Consider the following 25,985-nt stretch of genomic DNA (forward strand, 5'->3'; position numbering starts at 1 on the left):
AGTTTCTGGAACTTTCTGTACTTTAGCTTGGCTTTCTGTCCCTGTGTATTGTCCTGCCTGTTTTGGCAGTGCCGTGCAATGCTCCTTGCCTCTGGGTTACCTGGTTCAAACTGAAACTCAAGTGCTTTTGATTTTCAATGTGTGCCCCTGGTTGCTAAGCAATGGCTTTGTTTCTCAATACCGTATAATTGCTTTTTATGTTGTAAAAACTCCATTACCATGCAGGCAAAGTAAAAAATGAAACAAAACCTATAGACTTGCAGGCACCTTTGTTTAACATGAAGCTAAACTGGAGGTATTAACCGTTTCTTAACATACAAATACAGAAACACAAATTAAGCTTAAACTATCTCTGTTTCCTAACACTACAACACTGGCATATGTACCCAGCAATGTGGCAAACTGCCCAGGTATGTCCTATCCACAAAAAGCAGGACAAGTCCAATCCAGCCAATTACTGCCCGATCAGTCCACTGTTGATTATCAGCAAAGCGATGGAAGATGTTATCAACAGTGATATCAAGCACAACACACTAACTTGCTCACTGATGCTCAGTTTGGGTTCTGCCAGGGTCACTCAATGCCTGACCTCATTACAGCCTCAGTCCAGATATGGATAAACGAGCTGAACTCAAGAAATACGGTAAGTGTGGCTGCACTTGACACCAAGGCAACATTTGACCAAAAGTGGCATCCAGGAGCAAAATTGAAGTCAATGGGAATCAGGAGGAAAACTCTCAACTGGATGGAGAGTTATGCCTAGCACAAAGGCAGATGGTATGGTTTCACGAGGCAACCATCCCTGTCTCAGACATCAGTGCATGCATTCCTCATGGTCATGTCCTAAGCCCAACCATTTTCGGCTGCTTTAACATAAACAGAAGTGGGGATGTTTACTGACGATTGCACAATGTTCAGCTCCTTTCTTGACTCCTCAGATACTGAAGCAGTCTGTGCCCTTGGGAACAAGACTTGGACAGCATTTGGGCTTGGCTGATAAGTGGCAATTAACATTCATTCCACACAAAGTGCCAGGCAATGATCAACTCCAACAAGAGTATATCAAACCATCTCACCTTGACGTTCAATGGCATTACCATCATTGAATCCGCCACTATCAACTTTGCGGTGGGGGGGGGAGTCACAAACTAAACTGGTCCAGCCATATAAAATACCATGGATGCAAGAGCAGGTAAGAGGTTGCGAATTCTGCGAAGAGTAACTCACATCCTGACTCTTCAAAGCCTGTACACTATCTACAAGGCTTAAGTTAGGCGTGTGTTGGAATACTCTCCACTTCCCTGGATAAGTGGAGCTCCAGTAACACTTAAGAAGTTCAACATCATCCAGGAAAAAGCAGCCCGCTTGATTGGCATCCCATTTACCACCTTGAAGATCTACTCCCTCCACCACCTTGGCAGCTCAGTGTACCATCTACAATGACTTCAGTGACTTACCCGAGCTCTTTCGACAGCACCTTCTAAACCCACGGCCTTTACCACCTAGAAAGATGAGGGCCGCAGATGCATGGGAACACCTCCACCTGCAGTTCCTTCCAAGCCACACACCACCCTGACTTAGAACTGTATCACCATTCCATCACTGTCACTGGGTTAAAATGCTGGAACTCCCTCTCAAACAGCACTGGTTGTACCTACACCGCATGGACTTCAGCGGTTTAAGGAGGTGGCTCACCAATACCTTCTGAAAGGTAATTAGGATTTGCATTAAAAATGCTGACCTATCCCTTGATGTCCACACCCCTTGAAAGAATAAAGAAAATATGGGTGCAGACTGTTTCATTAAACGAGGAGTTTTGAATGGAACTTAATACCGTGCAATCATGATTGACCATCCCCATTTCTCAACTTGCGATAGAAAGAACCATATTGATGAGGCTGCAGATGATGGTTGGTTCGAAGACACTACCCTGAGGTGCTTCTGAGCAATGTCAGGAAGCGGAGATGATTGGCCAGCAACAACCACAACCATGTTCTTTTGTGCTTGTTATGATTCAAGCCAATACAGAGGTTCCTCCTTGATTCTTAATGACTTGAATTTTATTAGCTCTCCTTATGGCCACACTTGATTGAATGCTGATTTGATGTAAAGGTTAGTCACCCCATCTCTGGCATTCATGGCAGAAACTCATAACCCTATATAAATGTCATCCTCAAATTGAGGGACAGTCGACAAAAACTGTAATGAGGTCTGGAGTTAGCAGGACCCAAAACTAATTTTTAGTGTGCAGGTTATTGGTGACTAAGTGCTATTTGATAGTACTGTTAATAACAACTTCCATTATGATGGAGTGCGCAGTCATTAGCACTGCTGCCCCACAACGCCAGGGACCCGGGTTCAATTCTGACCTAGGATGACTGTGTGGAATTTGCACTTTCTCCACTAAGGCACATGACAGGCGACCTTTGACCTGACTTTGTTTTGCCTTCCCATGGTATTTATATATACTTCAAACCAGGAAAGTTCTTTTCATAGAATCATAGAATTTACAGTAAAGAGGGAGGCCATTCGGCCCATTGAATCTGCACCGGCCCTTGGAAAGAGCACCCCACTTAAGCCTACGCCTCAACACTATCCCAGTAAGCCAGTGACCTCCCCTCTAACCATTTTGAACACTAAAGGCAATTTAGCATGGCCAATCCACCTAACCTGCACATCTTTGGACTGTGGGAGGAAACCGGAGCACCCGGAGGAAACCCACGCAGACACGGGGGAGAATGTGCAGACTCCGCACAGACAGTGACCCAAGCCGGGAATCGAACCTAGGACCCTGAATCTGTGAAGCAACTGTGCTAACCACTGTGCTACCATGCCGCCCAAACTTATACTGTAAATTTCTTTTTGGCAAGTGTGATTTAGTATTTTAAGATTTTCATCAGCGCAAGTTTTGCGAATTTCGCAATTTGATTTAACCATTTGGATGCTGGAGATTTGAATATGAAACATTATTGACGTTTTTTTAACCTAGTTTTTATTCACCTGATTGCTTTTTAGAATGGTTAGAATGGCAAGGTGGCACAGTGGTTAAGCACTGCTGCCACACAGCACCAGGGACCCTGGTTCAACTCCAGCCTTGGCTCACTGTCTGTGTGGGGTTTGCACTTTCTCCTTGTGTCTGTGTGGTTTGCCTCCAGTTTCCTCCCACAGTCCAAAGATGTGCAGATTAGGTGGATTGACCATAAATTACCCCTTAGGGTGGGGTCGCTGGAATGGGTCGGGTGATTGGCCCCAGGCAGGGTGGTCTTTTGAAGGGTTCGTGCAGACTTGATGGGCTGAATGGCCTCCTTTTACACTGTAGGGATTCTATAATTCTATGATGATTGAGAGTAAACTGATGGAACAGTAAATAGTCAGATTGGATTTGTTGTCCTTTCTGTGGACATGCCATCCTGGGCAATTTTCCACATTGTCTGGAAAATGCCAGTGTTGTATTTGTACGGGCACAGCTTGACTGGAGGCATGGTTAGTTCTGGAGCACAAGTCTTCAGCATGACAGTCAGGATGTTGCAGGGCCCATTGCCATTGTTATATCTAGTGTGCTCAGGCACTTCTTGATATTATGTAGAGTGAACCAAATTAGCTGAGGACCACCATCTATGATGCTCATCAAATCAGGAAGGGGCTGAGATGCATCATTACTCGGCAGTTGTAGTTGAAGATGGTTGCAGATGCCTTTGACACGCTGGGCTCCCCTCATCATTGAGGATGGGATGTTTGTGGAGCCTCCTCCTTCAGTTAGGTGTTTCATTGTCCACCACCATTCACAACTGGATGTGCCAGGATTGCAAAGCTTTTAAATGACCCATTGGTTGTAGGAATAATTTTGCTGCTTCTCTGTTTAGCATGCATGTAATTGTGGCTTCTGCACCAGTTGGCATCTCATTTTTAGGTATGCTAGATGTTACTCAGCCACACTTGCTGATGGGCATTCTGTATCCTTGCTACCATCAGTGCTTTTTCCAAGTGGTGTTCAACATGGAGAAGTATTGATTCATCAGTTAAGGGGGAAACAGTAGGTGGTAATCAGCAGGAGCCACCTTGCCTGTATTTGACTTAATAGCATGAGACCTCATGGGGTTCAAAGTCAATCTTGTGGGTCACAGAGCTACCTCCTTACAACTGTAAGCCACTATGTTGCCACCTCTGGCTAGTTTATCCTGCGGATGGGACAAGATGTTCCAAGAAATGTTGCTGAGGAATGTTGGCTGTAAAGTGGGATTCTATGAATATGACTATGTCAGGTTGCTACTGATTTAGTTGGTGGGGCAGCATTTGTCCCCAGATATTCGTGAGAGGAAATTTTCAGAATGGAGTACTTTGGGTGTGCCTGGGTCTGTCTGGTTTATACATATTTGACATTTTCAACAACTTGAATTGCTTCTAAACTATTTCTGAGGACAATTAAGAATCAACCACATTGCTATGGGTCTGGAGTCACATGTAGGTCAGACCAGGTAAGGACACTATATTTCTGCCTCCCTGAAGGACAGTAGTGAACCAGTTGGGTTTTTATGAGAATCTGGTAGTGTCAGGTGGAATTTTCTGCTCTGGAGTTCAGGTTTGGTGGCAGGCATGGAAGTATGAGTGATTCCTACTGGTGAGCGGAAAGGCTGAACAAGCATGATCTCGCGCTAAACTTCTACCTATGCATCCATGCGGAATGTGGCGAATCTGGTGGCAGGGCTGGGCAGGAAGTCACCATCCCTGCCATTACCTCATGGGCTCGAAGGTCCAGGCGCCATGTTTACAGGGCACACAGACAACCTCCATCTCTCCCTCCACTTAGCCAGCCCCCCAGGTCCAGCCGCTGCTCCATCCTTCCACTCTACCCATGCCAACACCATCATCCCCTACCCCACCCCCCACTCCTTCCAACCTTTGCACAGTTTGTCACCAGCACTTGAGATTATGAGTGGTCCCTAAGGAGGGCGAAAGCAGAGTCAACTGGCCTCAAAGTCATGAAGAGATGAAGCTCGCCAGGTGCGCCACTTGTACACAACATGAAACTGAATGTTCTAATTTCCCACTGGCGGGGAATATAATCGTGGCGAGCTGGCGGCCTTTTACTGTGCATGCATGGCATGTTGATGCAGGCAAAAGGACTTCCCGACATGGTTCTTTGGGAAGCTGGACCCGCCTTTAGAGCCCCAAGAAGAGGATTTCAGCAGTTCATGCCGCAGCCCGGAAACTGATTTCTGGCCTCACGCCAGATTAGGTTCCCCACTCATCATACTTTCCTCTGCCGGCAAGACTTGAAGATTGCGCCCATGGTTATCATTACTGAGACCGGAATTTTATTTTGGATTTATTTACTCAATTGTATTTAAGTTCTTCAGCTGCCATGATGGGATGTGAATTCATGTCTCGGGAGCAGCAGTCCAGTGACAATAACCGCTACGTCACCATTCCTGTGCATCATGCTACTGAATAACCTCACTATGGGTTAGAACATGGGTGATGCAAAGGAAGAGCGGAGGACTGGAGACAGCAGATCAGAACTCATAATTGACGCCTCTGCTGAGGTGAAGATAGTGGGTACAGTGGAAGGTGGTCATCTGTTATGGAAAAAAGAAGCCCATCTTGTTTCTGTTCTCCAGAACTATTTTAATAATAAGAGGACTTTGGCCATGAAAAGGGATTGAAATTAGGCCCTGAGGCAATCAAGTGGAATTTGGAGATAGCCAGCTAGTTATGCTGCAGCTTAGATTGAGAAGATTTGAGATTGTTCCAGGGAAGCTCAGCTTTGCTGCTTATTTTTCCCCTATGTTGCCTCCAATATTTTGATTGGATTTTTTTTTTGCTGGCTTGCAATTATTTGCCAATTATTTTTGGGCTCAGTCACTGGTAGGCCTGTTTTTTATTTCTGTGCACTTTAGAGGTTCTTTCCTCACTACTAAGGCACATGACAGGTGACCTTTGACCTGATCTTCTTTTGCCTTCCCATGGTATTTATATGTACTTCAAACCAGGAAAGTTATTTTCCTGTAAGTTTGTTTTTGGCAAGTGTGATGTAGTTATTTTAAGATTTTCAGCAATGCAAGTTTCGAGAATTTCGCAATTTGATTTAACCATTTGGATGCTGGAGATTTGAATATGAAACATTATCAACGTTTTTTTAAACCTAGTTTTTCTTCACTGATTGCTTTTTAGAATGGTTAGAATGGCATGGTGGCACAGTGGTTAAGCACTGCTGCCTCACAGCGCCAGGGACCCTGGTTCAATTCCAACCTTGGCTCCCTGTCTGTGTGGAGTTTGCACTTTCTCCCCGTGTCTGCGTGGGTTTTCTCTGGGTGTTCCGGTTTCTTCCCACAGTCAAAAAGATGTGCAGGTTTGGTGGATTGGCCTTGCTAAATTGCCCCTTCGCGTCCAGGTCTTCCCAACTCTTGTTACCCCCCCTGAGACTGAAAATCCGGCCTTGGAGTCAAATTATACAGAAGGAACGAAAGAATGGATTAAGAACAAACAAGAAGAGGACATTGACATTGACAATTATGCTGAGGGATTGCTGATTTGGCCATTCACAAGTGAGTAATGAATCAATGGTAGAGAAATTGTCCAAAATATATGAACGTTCTTGCTCATGTATTGTAGGCCAAACTGATTTTCTGAAAGAAATCTACCTAATTTGCATTTTTAGAGTCAACATAACTTTGTATCCTGACAATTACTGCGTTCCGACACAAAACGAGTGTGGATGCCAAAATTGACACAAAATACTGCCAAGACTGATTTAAAAAAAATTAAAACCTTTATAAACAATTGACTATTTGCTGGAATGAGGATCTACAGCCTCATTTGTTCCTTTTCTGGGTCTTCAAAGTTGCGTACCATGTCGGGACCATAAATCATGTCATTACCAAGAGTGCTCATGAAGTGACTTACCTGCCCTAACTGTCAGCAATTGTGTTTAAAGCGCAATGAATTTCAATGAATTAGTTCACAGCAAGATTGTAATTTTTAGGGTGGGATTTACAGGCCTCGTCGTGCCCGATTCGATGGCACAACGAGGCCATTTGCGAAATTCGCAAATCTTGAGACATCTCACGAGATTCAACCGAACCTCGCAAGGCGTCACAATCTGGATCTCGCCTCACTGGGCGTGATCCAGATCAGCATATTTAATTGAGTCATTAGACTAATTTAAATATATCTGTGCCACATTCTCTTGTGGCCCGAGAACTAACAACCTCCCCACTGAGGCCTCGACCAGGCGCCATATAGTACTGGTCCACACAAACGTGGACCAGTCGTAATTGCTTTTGGGGGGAGAGGGGAGGGGGGTTCACCCAAGCCATTAAAGACCCCTGGGAGGTCGGGCTGTGCGCAGGGTGGTACCCTGGTGCGCTCACTGACACCTACACCTTGGCACTGCCAGCGTGGAACCTTGGCAGAGTGTCTGGGTGGTACTGCCAGGCTTGCAGATGCATTGCCAGGCTGGCAATGCCAAGGTGCCTAGATGCCAGGTCGCTTGTGCCAGGGGGTGGGCCTGGGGTGCTTTCCCCTTAAGAGGTGGGGTGAGGGGGAGCTCGAGGACCCGGAAGAGGTATGTTAGGTGCAGTGGGAGTTGCGGGGGGGGGGGGGTTCCGGAGGCCATGGTGGTAATGCTGTGGGGGGTTCAAAAGATTGGGCTGCCTTTAAAAATGGCAGCCCAATCCACAAATGCTCTTTGAAATGCTGCCCTGGATTGATATTGGGAGTATGCAATTACAGGAACTGAAGAATGTCATTTAACATGGGGCTAGGGTGTAAAACAGCCATTATCGAATTGGCCACCCATTTTCCGTTAACATTAACATCAATGGAAAATTGGATGTGATTCATAATGGGCAGCTAACCTGATATCACCCTTTTTGCATCCCCTCAATTGTGCCCGTACAGTAATTGTGTTCTGACACATCAGAATATTAATACAGAATATTTAAACCCACTGCTTCATGGTTCATCACCAGCAATATGTTAAATGTGTGACCAAAACAATATTTAAGCATCTACTGTAGGGACTCAATCCGAGCTACTTGACACGGGCGAACAGCTGTGACTTTAAAATGGTGCACATAAAGCATAATAGCTAAGACCATTGTTCTGAGTGAATTCCTCATTTTGGTGAATTAAACTGAGATAAATATATCCAGTAAGCAATAACAAAGCAACTACAACAGAGTGATCTTCAAAGGCCAAAGAGAACTGCAGCTATAGAAGATTCAAAAAACTACTGCACAGGGTGACGTGAAGAAGTACACTGGATGGGACAGAGATCAATCTACACCAGGGAGAGGGTGGAGTGGACTGCCAGAGTGCACAGCGGTTTGGACGTAAATCCAGGCCAGCCATTGGAATCGTTATATGTGTTTCCTTTTATCTTTAATTTCCCCACCCTCATTAGAACCAGGTTTCATTCTCGGTACTGCCAGGGTTAGGAAAGCTCCAGTGAGCACATTCCGCCCTCGGATTTCTGCCAGAGCTCTGTTTCTTCCTTCCCAGGGCTGACATTCAAACTGCAACACACCGTTTCATGCTGCTAAAACCCGGGAGCTCGCCACAATGAAAGGCCCCACAACCATTGTCCTCAGCAAAATGGAATTAAAAATCTTCCCTCAGCTGCCTCTGCAAGACCTTTGAATGCAGTTACCTCTCCAGCACAATTTCCTTAATCAGTACCTCAAGGAAGTTATCAGATGACCTTCCCTATGATGGTCCTGGAAAGCAGGAGTATGTTGAGCAAATGGGAAAGAAACCTTTTGAGGGGTCGTTCTCCTGATGTCAGTTACATGCCTCGGGCAGTCCCAATGGGGGTTGGCAAACTACCTGAATTCATCCTCATTCCCCACTTTAGGTTTTAGCGAGGACATTGAGGAGAATTTGGCTCTTATGCCCATCACTCCTGTCTAACCTGGTTGATCTAATTCTTCGCAAAGCAAGAAGAAAGCCAACAGACAGCAACGGTGTTGGCTGAGGGATACATATTGGCCGGGGCTCGAGGTGATCTCCCCTCCTCTTCTTCAATAAGCGCTGTAGGATGTTTGACATCCACCTCAGAGAGCAGACGGACGCGCGGTTTAATATCTCATCCAGCAGCCCGTCATACCCAATGGACTTGACTGTCACACTTTGAACTTGGCACTGTCGATATGCAAATCTATGTTATCACACTTTCAGATGATTGGCTCAGATTCCCAAATAAGTTAAAATCTGAATGCTGCAGCTAAGCAAATGAGGCAAAGATGTCAATAATATCAAGCTGATCTTGAGCGGATTAAATGGGTCACAAAAGTTTCATATCCATTAATATCCACGTAGAGGGAGCAAGGACAAAAACAAAAGGAAGAAGGCGGAGAAACCAAGGACAAAATTCAAACAGGGCAATAGAGAAAAATATTGGGAGCAAGACAAACAATGACATAGAACATAGAACATTACAGCGCAGTACAGGCCCTTCGGCCCTCGATGCTGCGCCGACCTGTGAAACCACTCAAAAGCCCATCTACACTATTCCCTTATTGTCCATATGTCTATCCAATGACCATTTGAATGTCCTTAGTGTTGGCGAGTCCACTACTGTTGCAGGCAAGGCATTCCACGCCCTTACTACTCTCTGAGTAAAGAACCTACCTCTGCCATCTGTCTTATATCTATCTCCCCTCAATTTAAAGGTATGTCCCCTCGTGTTAGACATCACCATCCGAGGAAAAAGGCTCTCACTGTCCACCCTATCCAATCCCCTGATCATCTTGTATGCCTCAATTAAGTCACCTCTTAACCTTCTTCTCTCTAACGAAAACAGCCTCAAGTCCCTCAGGCCACACCTGGAGTATTATGTGCAGTTTTGGTCTCCTTCTCTGAGGAAGGATGTTTTTGCTCTCGAGGGAGTGCAGCGAAGGTTTACCAGACTGATTCCAGGAATGACGGGACTGTCATATGAGGAGAGATTGACTAGGTTGGGATTGTTCCCGCTGGAGTTCAGAAGAATGAGGGGGGGGGAGGATCTCATTTATAAAATTTTAAAGGGTAGATTTTCATAGAATTTACAGTGCAGAAGGAGGCCATTCGGCCCATCGAGTCTGCACCGGCTCTTGGAAAGAGCACCCTACCCAAGGTCCACACCTCCACCCTATCCCCATAACCCAGTAACCCCACCCAACACTAAGGGCAATTTTGGACTCTAAAGGCAATTTATCCTGGCCAATCCACCTAACCTGCACATCTTTGGACTGTGGGAGGAAACCGGAGCATCCGGAGGAAACCCACGCACACACGGGGAGGATGTGCAGACTCCGCACAGACAGTGACCCAAGCCGGAATTGAACCTGGGACCCTGGAGCTGTGAAGCAATTGTGCTATCCACAATGCTACCGTGCTGCCCGTATGCAGGGAAGATGTTACCAATGATGGGTGTGTCCAGAACCAGGGGTCACAGTCTGAGTATTCAAGGTAAACCATTTCGGACAGATATAAGGAGACATTTCTTCACACAAAGAGTGGTGAGCCTGTGGAATTAATTACCGCAGGAAGTAGTTGACACTAAAACATTGAATATAATCAAGAGGCAGCTGGATATAGCACTTGGGGAGAATGGGATCAAAGTCTATGGGAAGAAAGCAGGATTAGGCTATGGAGTTGGATGATCAGCCATGATCGTGATGAATGGCGGAGCAGGCTCGAAGGGCCAGAAGGCCTCCTCCTGCTCCTATCTTCTATGTATGTATCTATTAAGTTTTCTGCTCGAGACTAAGCAACGGATCTCTTCAATGTTAAAAATACGATTGATAACATAACAAGATAATAAAGATATAAAAAATACAACTTTCACAATAAGCAAGCTTATTTAATATAAAATTCTCATTCGTTGCCTTTCTCTGGATGCCCTGTTTGGTGCTGACGGGCCGAATGTTAAACCACTGAACTCCTTGTGCTCTCAATGATGGTGCAAGGTAACCAGTACCACTGACTCTATGTGAATACCACCAGAGGTGACTCAATATTCAGTGAAGAGGTGTAATTTTGTAACGAAAATTACCTTTTTAAACAATTGGTTGAACACAAAATTTCTTTCTGCTATTTGCTCTGGATTTTGCAGTAAGTAATTTTGTTTACACTGCTGTGCCTGATATTTTACCTCCTTTCCATCCTTGTTTTTAGACCCATTCCAGATGCAGATTATGATCCGTAGCGCCTCTTGTGTGTAATCCTTGGAGTTTCTGGAATGCTCTCTCACGCACTGCAGTGTTTTATCTTCTGAACTCTGATTTCATTCGGACATTTGTGTTGAAAGTGACTTGGCAATTGCTACGTGGAGAGCATTACTGAGGCTCGCCATATGAATGTTGCAATTGCAACGTTTGGATGGGGCTATATAATCCATTCTATGGTGTTGATGGCTTGTTACATGTATTGAGCCAAGCTACGATGTCCGAAAGCTTTATCATGTTCTTTCTTTTTGTCTTGCGTGCCACAGGACTGTAATCCCCCACCCAAAGTCAACGGACCTTTTGCTGGTCTGTCATCCACCCCACCCACGGCAATTGACGTGGCAATTGGGACTGGACAATGTACGTCTTTGATTCCACCAGTAAATTATAGTAGCTCACTGAAATAGCATCAATAACTAATAGTAATACTGGTAAAACTCAGTCTCCTTAGATTTAGATTTATTGGGCGCGATCTTCATCACTACGCTGCGTCGGAAAAGCATCTTGTTACTGCACAACGTGGCCGGTGAAAGCTGGGACACCCCAGTCCCGGGATCTACCCGGTTCGCAATGCCTCACGAGATTCAACGCAATCTCACGAGATATTGCAAGAAGAATCCTGCCCACAATGTGCAAGATCACTAGCGAGGCAGCTAACCTTCCTCTAATGTGCAGTTTCCAAGGTCTTGAGGCTTTGGGATTCAATTCCTTCGCCTTGGGGACCTCAGGTGAGCACTGTTTGGTACTGGTCTCCACAAACGGGAACCAGATGGCACGACTCTCTTGGGGGTATCCCAGATATTCGAGACTGTCAGCTGTGTGCCCTTTGGGCAGGGTGGTCCCCAGGCACTGCTGGTGCCACCTGTGTACCCTGACAGTGCCAGCCTGGCACCTTGGCAGTGCCACCTGGGTGCCAGGCCGGCACTGCCCATGTGGCACTGCTAGATGGCAGGGGTACTGCCATCATGCCAAGGTGTGAAGCTGGCATTTTTTTGCACGCGCGTGATCGGGCTGGGGTTGCCCAGCGTGGGTGTTGCGAGGGGGGGGGGGCCGTGGGACCCTCCCATGTTGGGTTCACCCTGGGGGGGGGGAAGGTCAGGGTTTTGTTTTGTGGGCCTTGGAGATCAGGACACCATTTAAAAATGGCTATGTGTGGCCTCGGCTGCGCATTTCCTGTTTAGGAGTAGCGTTGAATAGCCACATGTTTCTCGTCACTGTGCTGGCTAGGGAACTTTGTTTCCTTTTGGGATGATCGCGCCCTTAGTCACGTGTACTGTACAGTACAAAGTATTGTTCTGTGTACAGACCAGGCAGATCATTCTGGACATGAAAAACATAGGACATATGCGAAATACATAATGTAAATACATAGACATTGGGTGATGCTTACAGAGACTACTGCTACACAGTAGAGAAGACGCGTGGAGACATCAGTTCAGTCCATAAGAAGGAGATTCAGGAATCTAGGGCGGGATTCTCTAATCCCGCGGCAGAGTGTCCACGCTGTCTTAAACGCCGTTGCGTTTTACGACTGCGTGAATGGGCCGAGCCCACGACTAATTCGCCGGCAGGTCTCAGCGTTTTCACGACGGCCGCTCGGCCCATCCTGGGCCGAGAATCAGCGGGGCGGCCACGTAGAGCGGCCCGCGACCGGCGCCGCGCCAACCACGCCGGCGCCAATAGCGCCGATTCTCCGCTCTGCGGCCCCAGGCTGAGAGAATCTCAGAAGAAGCAACTCAAAATCAATTGTAATATACTCACTGATCTGTAAGTTCATGAGTTCATATGTTCATAAGATATAGAAGCAGAATTAGGCCAGTCGGCCTATCGAGTCTGCTCCGCCATTCTATCATGGCTGATATGTTCCTCATCTCTTACTTACAATGCTACAGACCAAGAGCTGGATTACAAAATCAGCCAGAGCATCTCCTCCCTGAAACACATGACCTAGGAGCAGGGGAGGCAATTTAGCCTCCCGAGCCTAACACCCTCAACGTGATCATGGCTGACCCCATCCTGGCCTCAACTCCACTGTCCTGCCCATTCTCCATAACCCTTCAACCCATTACCAATTAAAAATCTGTCCAACCCCTCCTTAACTTTACTCACTGTCCTTGCAGGCCTCGCACTCTAGGGTAGTGAATTCCACAGATTCACAACCCTTTGGGAGAAGTAGTTTCTCCTCAAATCTGTTTTTATTCTAAGATTATGATCTCCAGTTTTAGAATGCCCCACAAGAGGAAGCATCTACTCCATGCCTACTTTACCCATACCTTTTAGCATTGTGAATACCTCGATTTGATCTCCCCTCATTCTTCTAAACTCAAGAGAGCATGGGCCTAAACTGTTCAATCTCTCCTCATACGAGGAGTTAAGTGGTAGTTAAGGGTATATCGCCTCACTATCTTTCCTGTAACTAATTGTAATCCATTCACAGCCATCTCGTAACTACAGTTAGAATCCTCCTGCACAAGATCTGGTCAAGATGTCCAGTCGATCTCCATCACACTTTGAGGACCTATGGTTTGGCCTCCGTTTCTGTGTGAAGATGTTCACTTTCCACTTTCAGAGCTCCGCCCATTATAATCTGGCCTGATTTTTATGACTTTTTTGGGTTTGTCTTTGTTGTTTGACTCTTCCTTGTTTGACTCTTCCTCGCTCGCTATCAATCCAGCCCACAGCCTGGTGACTTGCCTTTCCTGACTGAGCTAATCTGGTGCTAGTCCCCTTGAAGCGCAGTCCCCCTCATTGCGAGGGATCTGTCTGCTAACTAGCTTTTTATTTGAGCAATTTCTCTGCACTGTGTTTTTAAAGCCTTTCTGTGCTGTCACCGCATTGCGATTTCAACACTCTTTGATTTGGGTTTTGTTTCGGTCGGTGCATAATGATGTTGAGGGTCTGCTCGTGCCATGTAGCACAATCAAAGACTGTTCACCATATCCGACCTGTACTTAATCCTGCTGCCAGGCTGAGCACTATGCCATTGAGAAGGAACCGCTGCAGCACACCCATGTTGTGTGTGTTACAATGATATAAACGCACCAATCTCTCATAAGGGATTGTGCCAACGCTTTGTGGTTTCATTTGTTATGAACAGGCACATGGGAACTGATATACATGGATAGAAAGCTTGAGGAGATCAGAACTACAGAGCTGTGTGTCTGTGTTCTGCTCCAAGCTGAAGTGAAACGGAGACTGGGTCACAGGACACACCTCCCTTAAAGTGATGGCATGCTGCTATCCCTTAAGGTAGATTACAACAATCTGACTTTACATGTCAAAACGGGCCAGTGTAGTTCGACCTCATCCGAGATCTCGCTCAAAAGCTGTGGCCTTGAACATTTGGGGGTTTTTCTCACAGTGCACATCACACAGCACAATAATCTTCAGCCAGATGTGCCAAGTGAATGATCCATCTTGGTCTCTCCAGAGGTCTCCCAACATCCCAGATGCCAGTCTTCAGCCAATTCGATTCACCCCACATGATATCAAGCGACAACAATCTCTCCCTCAATGCCAGCAAAACTAAAGAGCTGGTCATTGACTTCAGGAAGCAAAGTACTGTACACACCCCTGTCAGCATCAACGGGGCCGAGGTGGAGATGGTTAGCAGTTTCAAATTCCTAGGGGTGCACATCTCAAATAATTTGTCCTGGTCCACCCACGTCTATGCTACCACCAAGAAAGCACAACAGTGCCTATACTTCCTCAGGAAACTTAAGGAAATTTGGCATGTCCACATTGACTCTTACCAACTTTTACAGATGCACCATAGAAAGTATCCTATCAGGCTGCATCACAGCCTGGTATGGCAACTGCTCGGCCCAGGACCGCAAGAAACTTCAGATAGTCGTGAACACCGCCCAGTCCATCACACGAACCTGCCTCCCATCCATTGACTCCATCTACACCTCCTGCTGCCTGGGGAAAGCGGGCAGTATAATCAAAGATCCCTCCCACCCGGCTTACTCACTCTTCCAACTTCTTCCATCGGGCAGGAGATACAGAAGTCTGAGAACACGCACAAACAGACACCAGACTCCTAAATGACCCTCTTATGGACTGATTTCATTAACACTACACCCTGTATGCTTCATCCGATGCCAGTGCTTATGTAGTTACATTGTATATGTTGTGTTGCCCTATTATGTATTTTCTTTTATTCCCTTTTCTTCTCATGTACTTAATGATCTGTTGAGCTGCTCGCAGAAAAATACTTTTCACTGTACCTCGGTACACGTGACAATAAACAAATCCAATCCAAGAAACAGCTGAAGGCACTGGATACTGCAAAGGTTATGGGCCCTGACAATATCCTAGCAATACTACTGGAGACTTGTGCTCCAGAACTTGCAGCGTCCTTTGCCAAGCTGTTCCAGTGCAGCTACAACACTGACATCTACCTGGCAATGTGCAAAATTGCCCACAAAAAATTCAATCCACCCAATTACCACCCTATGAATCGCCTCTCAATTATCATCAAGAAAGCCTGATTTGAGGGAGTGCGACCATAAGGCACTTACTTAGCAATAACCTGCTCACTGATGTGCATTTTGGGTTCTGCCAGGGTCACTCAGCTCCTGCCCTCATTACAGCCTTAGTTCAAACACGGACAAAATAACTGAACTTCAGGGGTAAGGAGGGAGTACTAGTGTATGGCAGCAAGGAGCCCTAGCAACACTGGAGTCAATAGGAATTGGGGTGGGAAGGGAAACTCACCACTGGTTGGAATCACGAAGGAAGATGGTTGTGGTTGTCGGAAATCACGACAAGAGTTCCTCAGGGTGGTGTCCTAGACCTAACCTTTTCAGCTGCTTCATCAATGATCTTCCATGAAACATAAGATCAGATGTGAGGATGTTTGATTGCACAATGTTCAGCACCATTCGCAACTCCTCAGACATTGAAACAGTCCACATGCAAATGCAGCAAGACCTGAACAATATCCAGGCTTGGGCTGACAATTGGCAAGTCACATTCATGCCACACAAGTGCCAGGCAATGACCATCTCCAATAAGAGAGAATTAACCCATCGCCCCTTGACATACAATGGCAAAACCATCACTAAATCCCCCACTTTCTGAGGGGTTACCATTGACCAGAAATTGAATTGGACTAGCCATATAAATACTGTGCCTACAAAGTAGGTCAGAGGCTAGCAATCCTATGGCAAGCAACTGAACTCCTGACTCCCCAAAGCCTCTCCACCGCCTTCAAGGCATAAGTCAGGAGTGTGGTGGAATACTCACCACTTGTTGGACGACTGCAGCTCCAACAACACTCAAGATGCTCAATTCCAGGACAAAGCAGCCCACTTGATTGGCATACCTTCCACAAACATTCACTCCCTCCATCACTGACGCACAGTAGCAGCAGTGTGTACCATCTGCAAGATGCATTGCAGTAACTCACCAAGGCTCCTTAGGCAGCACCTTCAAAACCCACGACCACTATCATCTAGAAGGACAAGAGCAGCAGATACCTGGGAACACACTCACGTGGAGGTTCCCCTCCAAGTCACTCACTATTTTGACTTGGAATTATACCTCCGTTTCTTCACTGTCGCTGGGTCAAAATCCCTCCCTAACAGCACAGTGGGTGTGCCTACACCATATGGACTGCAGCAGTTCAAGAGGGCAGCTCACATCCACTTTTTAAAAATAAAATCCAATTAAGGGGTTATTTAGCATGGCCAATCCACATTCCCTGCACATCTTTGGGTTGTGGGGGTGAGACCCACGCAGACACGGGGAGAATGACCAAACCCCACACGAACAGTAACCCAGGGCTGGGATCGAACCCGTGTTCTCTGTGCCGTGAGGCAGCAATGCTAACCACTGTACCACCGTGCCGCCCTACCACCACCTTCTCAAGGACAATTAGGGATGGGCAACACATGCAGGCCTAACCAGCGAAGCCCACATCCCACAAAAATTCATTTTAAAAAATCATCTTGAACTCCGCTCATCACCAAAACTCCGAAATCACTTAGCAGTCGCTAAGTCATGGGGTGGTGAGGTGATGGTGAATGGCAGAGATTAAAGGGCAGGATCCTCGCAGATTGCCAGCAGCAGAGCCAGAGACATTCTTGACATTCTTGCCCCATTTTCCAGGCGATTCATGGACAATCTGGAACAAAACAACTTCACGATGCATGGTGTTACAACTCAGGAGTTCAACATTCTGCTTTTGTGTGCATCAATGTGCAGGATGTTCATGAATAAAACATTTCAGGTGGATTTCAGGTGCACAATGTCAGTATCAAGCACTCTCAGGCCATGTAGAGCAGTGCCTGTTGGAGAGTGAAACTCGCTATCTGTACTCTGTTACATTAATGTGCATTAACCCTGTGTGACATTGCCATTTCACTCATAGTCTCTTAGACTGAGATTGTTACTTCAGTGTCAATTAGTGTGCAACTAGGGACAGTGAGAAGAGTGAAATTTCATCCCATTGGATTTGAATCCAGTCTAGCTGGTTAATATGAAGGGACAGGATGTTAAACCACTGCCTCGAGCATTCACTTTATAATATAAATGCACAAGCTGGGAGGGGGCTTCATTGTAAAGGAACCGTGTTTAAATTTTATTATATGTTAGCACCCAACATTTCAGAAAGTGGCAGACCAATACAATTACTCGAAGCTGCTTCCCGTAATTAGCTAAATTGGTATTATTAGTTCATCAGTGCTAAGTGTTTATCACTCAAACCTGATTTGTGAAGCAACAGTAGAATCACTTAAATTGTACTGCCAAAAATATGGTTCACGTGTTTGGACAAATATCTAAAGCTGAAAATCATGAATGTGTCCAACACCAAGCAAGTTGCTAAAGAAAGGAAATCAATCCGGCTTTCACAAATGTAATTCGTTCAACTTCAAAACTGACAAGCCAGATATTTGCACTCCCTCACCACCAGTCAGCTCTCAAAGGGGAGAGCAGCTTATGGTCCTCTGGGACTGTGGTGGCATTTACATCATTAGGGTTGGTCAGAAGGGTATAAATAAGTACCAATGATTTAAATGGTGCCGGGTTATGAATAGTCAGAATAGTGAATGGACAAAGGTGGATCGATATCTTCAGGAGCAAAGATAGGTACGGGCAGCACGGTGGCCTTGTGGATAGCACAATTGCTTCACAGCTCCAGGGTCCCGGGTTCGATTCCGGCTTGGGTCACTGTCTGTGCGGATGCTGCACGTCCTCCCCGTGTGTGCGTGGGTTTCCTCCGGGTGCTCCGGTTTCCTCCCACAGTCCAAAGATGTGCAGGTTAGGTGGATTGGCCATGATAAATTGCCCTTAGTGTCCAAAATTGCCCTTAGTGTTGGGTGGGGTTACTGGGTTATGGGGATAGGGTGGCGGTGTTGACCTTGGGTAGGGCGCTCTTTCCAAGAGCCGGTGCAGACTCGATGGGCCGAATGGCCTCCTTCTGCACTGTAAATTCTATGATAGGTAAAGGCGTGACAGACAGATGAGAGGTGACAGACAGGTGTATGGTTATAGTTTGATGGTCGATCAGACACAGATTTATGAGCACATAAGATTGTGGATGATAGAGAAGAGCTATGGTGAGCACAAACCGGTGTATATAGTGGCAGTATTATTGAGAAGAGAACAATAATGGATAGAATTGTAGCTAGAGAGTTTTGAATTTGTTTAGATGGAGAATGATGGGTAAGCTCAAATTATGGACAGCTATAGGATCCTATATATGTATTCGGTAATGGACAGGTGCATGGTTATGAATGAACAGAGAGAAAGGCAGCACGGTGGCGCTGTGGTAGCACTGCAGTCTCATGGCGCCGAGGTCCCAGGTTCGATCCTGGCTCTGGGTCACTGTCCGTGTGGACTTTGCACATTCTCCACGTGTTTGCGTGGGTTTCGCCCCCAGAACCCAAAGATGTGCAAGGTAGTTGGATTGGCCCTTAATTGGAAAAAATGAATTGGGTACCCTAAATTATTATTTTTTTAAAATTTATTATTTTTTGAACAGAGGGTTACAGATGGATGGAGGATTGTAGAAAAATGTAAAGTCATTAATAGGTGGGGGATTTAAGATGGAAATAAGGACCTGAACTTCACTGTCAATTTAGCACCATCTGACTTCAGCTCTGTTCCAATATGATGCAATACAATGCTAGTATAACAGCATTCTGAGGTAATGTCATTGTATTACAATGAAATCTTACTTGATGCCCCTTAAAAGGACGATGCCACTTTAGTACAATTCCACCTCAGCTCGATTCATTTTAGCCTTCACCACCATTGCTGGCTGTTTTCTCCCCTTGCTTTCCTCTCCACTCAGTTCATAGAAATTACAGAGCAGAAGGAGACCATTCGGCCCATCGAGTCTGCACCAGCTTTTGAAAGAGCACCCTACCCAAGCCCACACCTCCACCCTATCCCTATAACCCAGTAACCCCACCCAACACTAAGGGCAATTTTGGACACTAAGGGCAATTTAGCATGGCCAATCCACATAACCTGCACATCTTTGGACTGTGGGAGGAAACCGGAGCACCCGGAGGAAACCCACGCACACACGGGGAGAACGTGCAGACTCCGCACAGACAGTGACCCAAGCCGGGAATCGAACCTGGGACCCTGGAGCTGTGAAGCAATTGTGCTAACCACTATGCTGCCATGCTGCCCAACTATGCTACCATGCTGCCCAGTTTCCTCTCTGTTGCTGCTCAAAGCAAATATTGCTGGGAACTCTTGTCCTTGGAAAATGTACAATTATCGTACGCAGCAGCCAAAACCCTTCCATTTGCAAGAGGATTTGGTAAGTAATCTTGAGGGGAATGGTCCCTCATCATCACTAACGTGCTGGACAGCCCCTTAAAACACTGACGATTGACATGTATGGTGGAGGAGAAGTACCTCCGGATGTTTAGGGATTGCATTTGGTTACTGTTAAGGGCACATCTGATGGTAAATGCGAGGTTTTTCAAATCCCAGAAGGGAACCTTGAAACAACTGCCCACAAATGTATTTTTGCAATTTGTTAAATTATGAGGAAAGTTTTGAAATCTAAGGAATGATGTCCTAGACTTTTTCTGAATATTTTAATCAAATAAATATTTATTATGGAAGAAGATAGACAACAATAAAATAAAGTAACCTTAACTAAAACTCAAAGTAAACTTAACCATGACAATGGTTTTGCACAGTATCACTAACAAACAATTCCAAACAATCTTAACTACCTTCAGAGCTAACTATCCCTAAATGGTTCCACAACACCTATATAGATTTTAAAATCTACAAAAATCCAGTAATTGTTACCACACAATGCAGTTATGTCTCTTTGGGGATTGCTCCAAAGGTAAATCAGGAGCTTTTCAAATCAGGCTTTCTTCACGGACACTGCTTGCTGGGAGCTTTAAAAAAATCTATTCCTGCTGTTGGCTGAGGTCTACGGACAACTCCCCATGCAAAGGTTTAATCATCTCCTTAAATACAGTTTTCCCCTTTGATCTTCCCTTATCTGACCCAACTACTTTAGAAATCAGATTTAATTACCTTAATTTTTTGAGTTTATCTTTCAGAGTGTAAATGCAAAGTACACTGGGTGGGATTCTCCATCAGCCAACGCCAAAATCGGGAAAGGCAGTTGGGCAGAGAATCAGTTTTGACGGCAAAATAATGGCGGGCGCTAGGTTCACGCCAAATCGCAATTCTCTAGTGCCTCGACAGCGGCGTCAATGCATTCCACTCCGCACATAACAGTAAACGCTATTTCCTTATCATTAGTGGGCCTGACCCAGTATTCTCTGGGGCCTCTGTGATTCTCCGCCTTCACTGGTAGGGGAATTCCCGATGGCGAAGTTCACTTATGCATTCAAAAATCGTGAACAGTTGCTGTGGCTGCTGAGGAGAAGAGAGGGGGGTAGGGAAAGTGTCCGACATCACCATAGTGTGCTGATAGTTGTGCCGCTGGCTGGAGTGCTTCTGCCAGAGCCGGGAGGAGTAGAGAAGGTGGAAGGGCACGGAAAACCATTGCCGCTGCCTGCAAGGCAGCCATGCAGCTGTGCACGCTGCTAACTGCCACTGTGAACTTAGTGCCATGGGTCGTATGGGTGTCCCACCAGGCCACCTCCCCTAGGTGCCCTCTGGCCCCAGCTGACCTATCAGCAGGATGGGACTGCTCCAGCGCAACCAGTGCTATCTTGTTGGCTAGGATGATTGTGTGTGGGGAGTGAATGTGTATATGCAGATGCAGCTTGTCAGCCCCCTGAGTGTCAATCCTGAACCTGGCCAATCCGGCGCTGTTTCTTATTGGAATCGAATGTGTTCCACGTGGCGCTGGTATAAGCCCCTCAACGGTCGCTGAATCGGGATGCAGCACCAGATTTGCTGTTGTAAAAGTCCTCAAATCCTGCCCCGCGTCAACGCTTAGTCTCAGGAACGGATAATCTGTCCGACTTACTTTGTGAACATTTCTTCACATCTCTCTTTTCACACCTTCTATCTCTTCCTTTGAAACCCTTCACAACTTACTTAAATCCATTCTGTATATGTCCCCCATTGTTACTAACTTGTCTTAAGTACACATCTATTTACAGTGTTGCTATGGGCGGCACGGTAGCACAGTGGTTAGCACTGTTGCTTCACAGCGCCAGGGTCCCAGATTCGATTCTCGGCTTGGGTCACTGTCTGTACGGAGTCTGCACGTCTCCCCGCGTCTGCGTGGGTTTCCTGCGGGTGCTCCGGTTTCCTCCCGCAAGTCCCGAAAGACATGCTGTTAGATTAATTGGACATTCTGAATTCTCGCTCAGTGTACCCGAACATGCGCCGGAGTGTGGCGACTAGGGGATTTTCACAGTAACTTCATTGTCGCGTTAATGGAAGCCTGCTTGTGACAATAATAAAGATTATTATTATTAAACTCAACAACGTATCAGTCGCAGTCATTCCACTAACACAGCTAACCTACCCCTGCCTTATCAGCAGGCCAAGTAGAAAAATGTTCCATACACCATTCCACTCCATGATGACCCCAAAAAGAATCACAAATGATACAGTTATAGATGTACTGCCCAAAGCTAACACTGCTTCTTGTTGTGTTTTGCAGGGCCTTGCTGCTGTGACATGCTCTAAGATGAAGGTATGGAAGGTAGTGGTGGTCGCCTCAATGCTCTTCAGTACCATATTTTCAGCTCTTATTTACAGAAACATGTCCATTAGAGGGAGAACAATTACTCCATCTTCATCAGAAGAGCATCAGCCCCAGGACCCAAGACTGCCACCCAGCCCCCAGTCTTACAAAGTGAAATGTAAGGGACCAGTACCTTTCCCTGACACATGTGGAAAGGTACATATAGGTCAGCTCATAGTATCAACAATGAGATCTGTTGCACAATAAAAATGCATTTCTATTGCACACTTACTCTTAGATTGACTCTGATGAAGTCTCTGTCTTCATTGGTGTCATGGTATTTATTCTTCACTGAAATGAGTGTTGAAGCTAATTGCAGTGCCTTATCGACTTAAGACTGGTTTTATGAAGAATTATATTTTGTACCACTGCAGCAGCAAAATACCCCACCAGTACAGGATCTGTGTTGATTGTGTATTAATATTCACACTAGAAGATAGCCTGCCTGTCTTGTTTTTATAGACTTTCTCGCGTCTTTGTGCAAGATGAATGGTCCGATTCGCACCTGGGTTCCCAGCAGAGTTTATCAATGGGAAGGTGGGAAAACCTTGGAAACCCATTGGCGACAGTGTTCTTTCCAAGGTTTTCAAGGCTGTTCTGCCCAAATTATGGCAGATGATCAGGAAAACAACTCCATTATCCTCATCAAAAGCCAAGTTAACAAGTCAGAAAGTATAAATTCACACCCCCATTTTACTTCAGTTTCTAAGCTTATTTTGGAACAACTCTGACTTTTCTGTCTCTTCTCTAATTTTACAATCACTAACAATTGCTGGTTAGACTGTTGTACAATTTCTATTGAGAACATTTTGTGTTGCATCTTATATAAAAGGAGGGTGATTCTCTTCAGGAGAACAATAATTGTAATAACTGCAGGATGAAAATGGTGTATGGTGGGAAGAATACTCCTGGCCCCATACCACTTGTTCATATACCATTAAAATCATCACTTTCATCTGTAAATTTTAATAGTTCTGTACTTTTTACATGTATATCAATGCTCCGGTATATTTTACATAGATACCTACTATATGTATCACTGTGTCAATGTACTTTTTGCATCTGCACCTATTCGGTATTATTACTTGTACCAGTTAGTTGTTTGCTCCTGTGCTTATGTATCAATTACATATGCTTATTGCATGTGTTGGTGTACTTGTTACAGGGCTACCTCTTACATGAATACCATTTTGTATATTATCTATGTATGTCTTATATGGGTACATGTGTGCATCTATATCTGTGCAGCTCAGCACAGTGCTTATACATTTCTATGGAATGTAAATCTCACAGATCCACAGCATGAGCCATTCCGGGCCCCATGATACAAAAGGAACTGGTCAGAATCGTTATTGTGCAGAAGGAGACCTTTGGTTCATCGTGCCAGCCCAGCTCTCCGAATGTGTATTATGGCTCAGTGCCATTTTCCTGCCTCTTCCCCATAACCCTGCACATTGTTTCTATTTGAATAATCATCTAATGCACTCTTGAATGCCTCGATTGAACCTGACTCCACCACACTTTCAGGCGGTGCAATCCAGACCTGAACAACGTGTTGTGTGTCAAGAAAAAAAATCTAACTTTGTATTTGCTTCTTTTGCAAATCATTTTACATCTGTGCCCTCTCAGTCTCGGTCCTTTTACGAGCAGGATCAGTTTCTGCAGGAAGTAGTTGATGCTACTTTGTCCACCCCCCCTCATGATCCTGAACACCATCAAATCTCCTCTTATGCACCTATTAATAAAGCCTATGATACTCTATGCTTTATTAACTGCTCTCGCTACTTGTCCTGCCACCTTCAATGATTAATGCACATATATACCTCTGCCCCACACACCCTTTAGAGCTGAGCCTTTTGTCTCTCTATGTTCTTCCTAAGAAAATGAATCACTTCACACTTTTAACAACATGTGTAGTTGGATTGCAAACTTCATATCATATCAATAGCAAGCAGGCAGTGATTATAATTGGAAAGCACTGAAGGGCCTCACCAAAAAGACACAGGACATGTTCATGTGTTGGTGCAGACTCAATGGGCCGAATGGCCTCCTTCTGCACTGTAGGGATTCTATGAATCTTCTTCAATTAGAAATTAACCTTAAACACAGCCGTGATGATATGAGCAGCGCCATCTTTGCTCCTGGCCGCTGCCTACTCTCACACAATGATGTAATGATGTGGACTAATGACCTTTAACCTGGTGTTGTAAGACTTCTTACTAGTAATGAAGTAAGCACTGGAACTGTACCAACAAACACAGCTGATAAATTCATTATCCTCACCTAAATGTGAGTTCATTCCATGGAATAAAAGACTGCGGACAATACAGAGGGGACAAAAATGTGTTAAGTATTTGTTACAGACTTTTCATTCTGGAAGTCAGTTGGAGAAATCAATATTGGAACTTGTTTTGGGGGGGGAAATATTCTGATCTGGTCTCATGGTCACTGCTGCTAATTGCTTACACCAACTAACTGGTGGTAATCATTTGTCATTTCCATTGTGACCAAAAGTAAGATATTCATTTATTTGGGGCAAAGTCAGCACTTCAAGTGTCTCTTTACATCTTGTTAAAATGTAATTATCCTAATTGCTCAATACCCTGTATTTACCAATTTAAAAATTTGGTTTGTTTAAGGCAAACTCTAGTCTTCCAGCAATTGTCTGAATTCAATGGACTTAATCCTAATTTCAGTTATCCGGTTAAAAGGTTTCATAGATACATAGATATATAGACGATAGGAGCAGGAGGAGATCTTTTGGCCCTTCGAGCCTGTTCCGCCATTTATCATGATCATGGCTGATCATCCAACTCAATAGCCTAATCCTGCTTTCTCCCCATTGCCTTTGATCCCATTCTCCCCAAGCGCTATATCTAGCCGCCTCTTGAATATATTCAATGGTTTAGCATCAACTACTTCCTGTGGTAATGAATTCCACAGGCACACCGCTCTTTGGGTGAAGAAATGTCTCCTCATCTCTGCCCGGAATGGTTTACCCTGAATTCTCAGACTGTGACTTCTGGTTCTGGACACACCCATCATTGGAAACATCTTCCCTGCATCTACCCTGTCTAGTCCTGTTAGAATTTTATAAGTCTCTGGCATTAGGAACTGGATAACAGTAATTTCCTAGCATATGTCTTTCTGGTCTTGGGTTAGGGAATTTCTGTGAGCCCAGTTTGTCAATGCTAGTTCAGTGGAGTTGGTTGAGTAGAGCAGAGTCTTTGCCCACCCCAGCTTTGGGCCAAAGATCTTGCCCCGAACCCAAAGGAAAGGGTCATTTTTATGACTCTAGTGAGTCGTGCTGAAGTATCTCAAGTCAAAGCAACCTTGGATCCATTTCAGAATCCAGTACGGAAAGGTAAAGAGAAAGGACTTGCATTTGGATAGTACCTTTATTGATCTTCGGATCTCCCAAAGTGTTGTAGTGTAGGGAATGTAGCAGGCAATTTGCACATGGCAAGATCTCAAACACCAATGTGATAATGGCCAAGATAATCTATTTTAAATGGACAAAATTGACCAGGACACAAAGAGAACTCCCAAGCTCTTGCAGTGGGATTGAGTATTGCAATGGGATCTTTTGCATTCCACCTGAGAGGGCAGATGAAGGTCTT

General features: G+C 45.3%; 1 protein-coding gene across 3 annotated transcripts in view; it reads left to right on the plus strand.

The window, feature by feature from the left end:
* Positions 1-25,985, plus strand: part of LOC140395131 (neurturin-like) — a 154,060-nt gene that overhangs the window by 109,184 nt on the left and 18,891 nt on the right. For all 3 annotated transcript variants that reach the window (XM_072482596.1, XM_072482595.1, XM_072482597.1), the window contains one exon: positions 22,282-22,483. In XM_072482596.1, the coding sequence (XP_072338697.1) occupies positions 22,309-22,483 (175 nt within the window). In that variant the 5' untranslated portion in view covers positions 22,282-22,308. The remainder of the gene's footprint in view (positions 1-22,281; positions 22,484-25,985) is intronic.

This window comes from Scyliorhinus torazame, chromosome 18 (assembly GCF_047496885.1).
Source record: "Scyliorhinus torazame isolate Kashiwa2021f chromosome 18, sScyTor2.1, whole genome shotgun sequence".
Taxonomy (NCBI): Eukaryota; Metazoa; Chordata; class Chondrichthyes; order Carcharhiniformes; family Scyliorhinidae; genus Scyliorhinus; species Scyliorhinus torazame.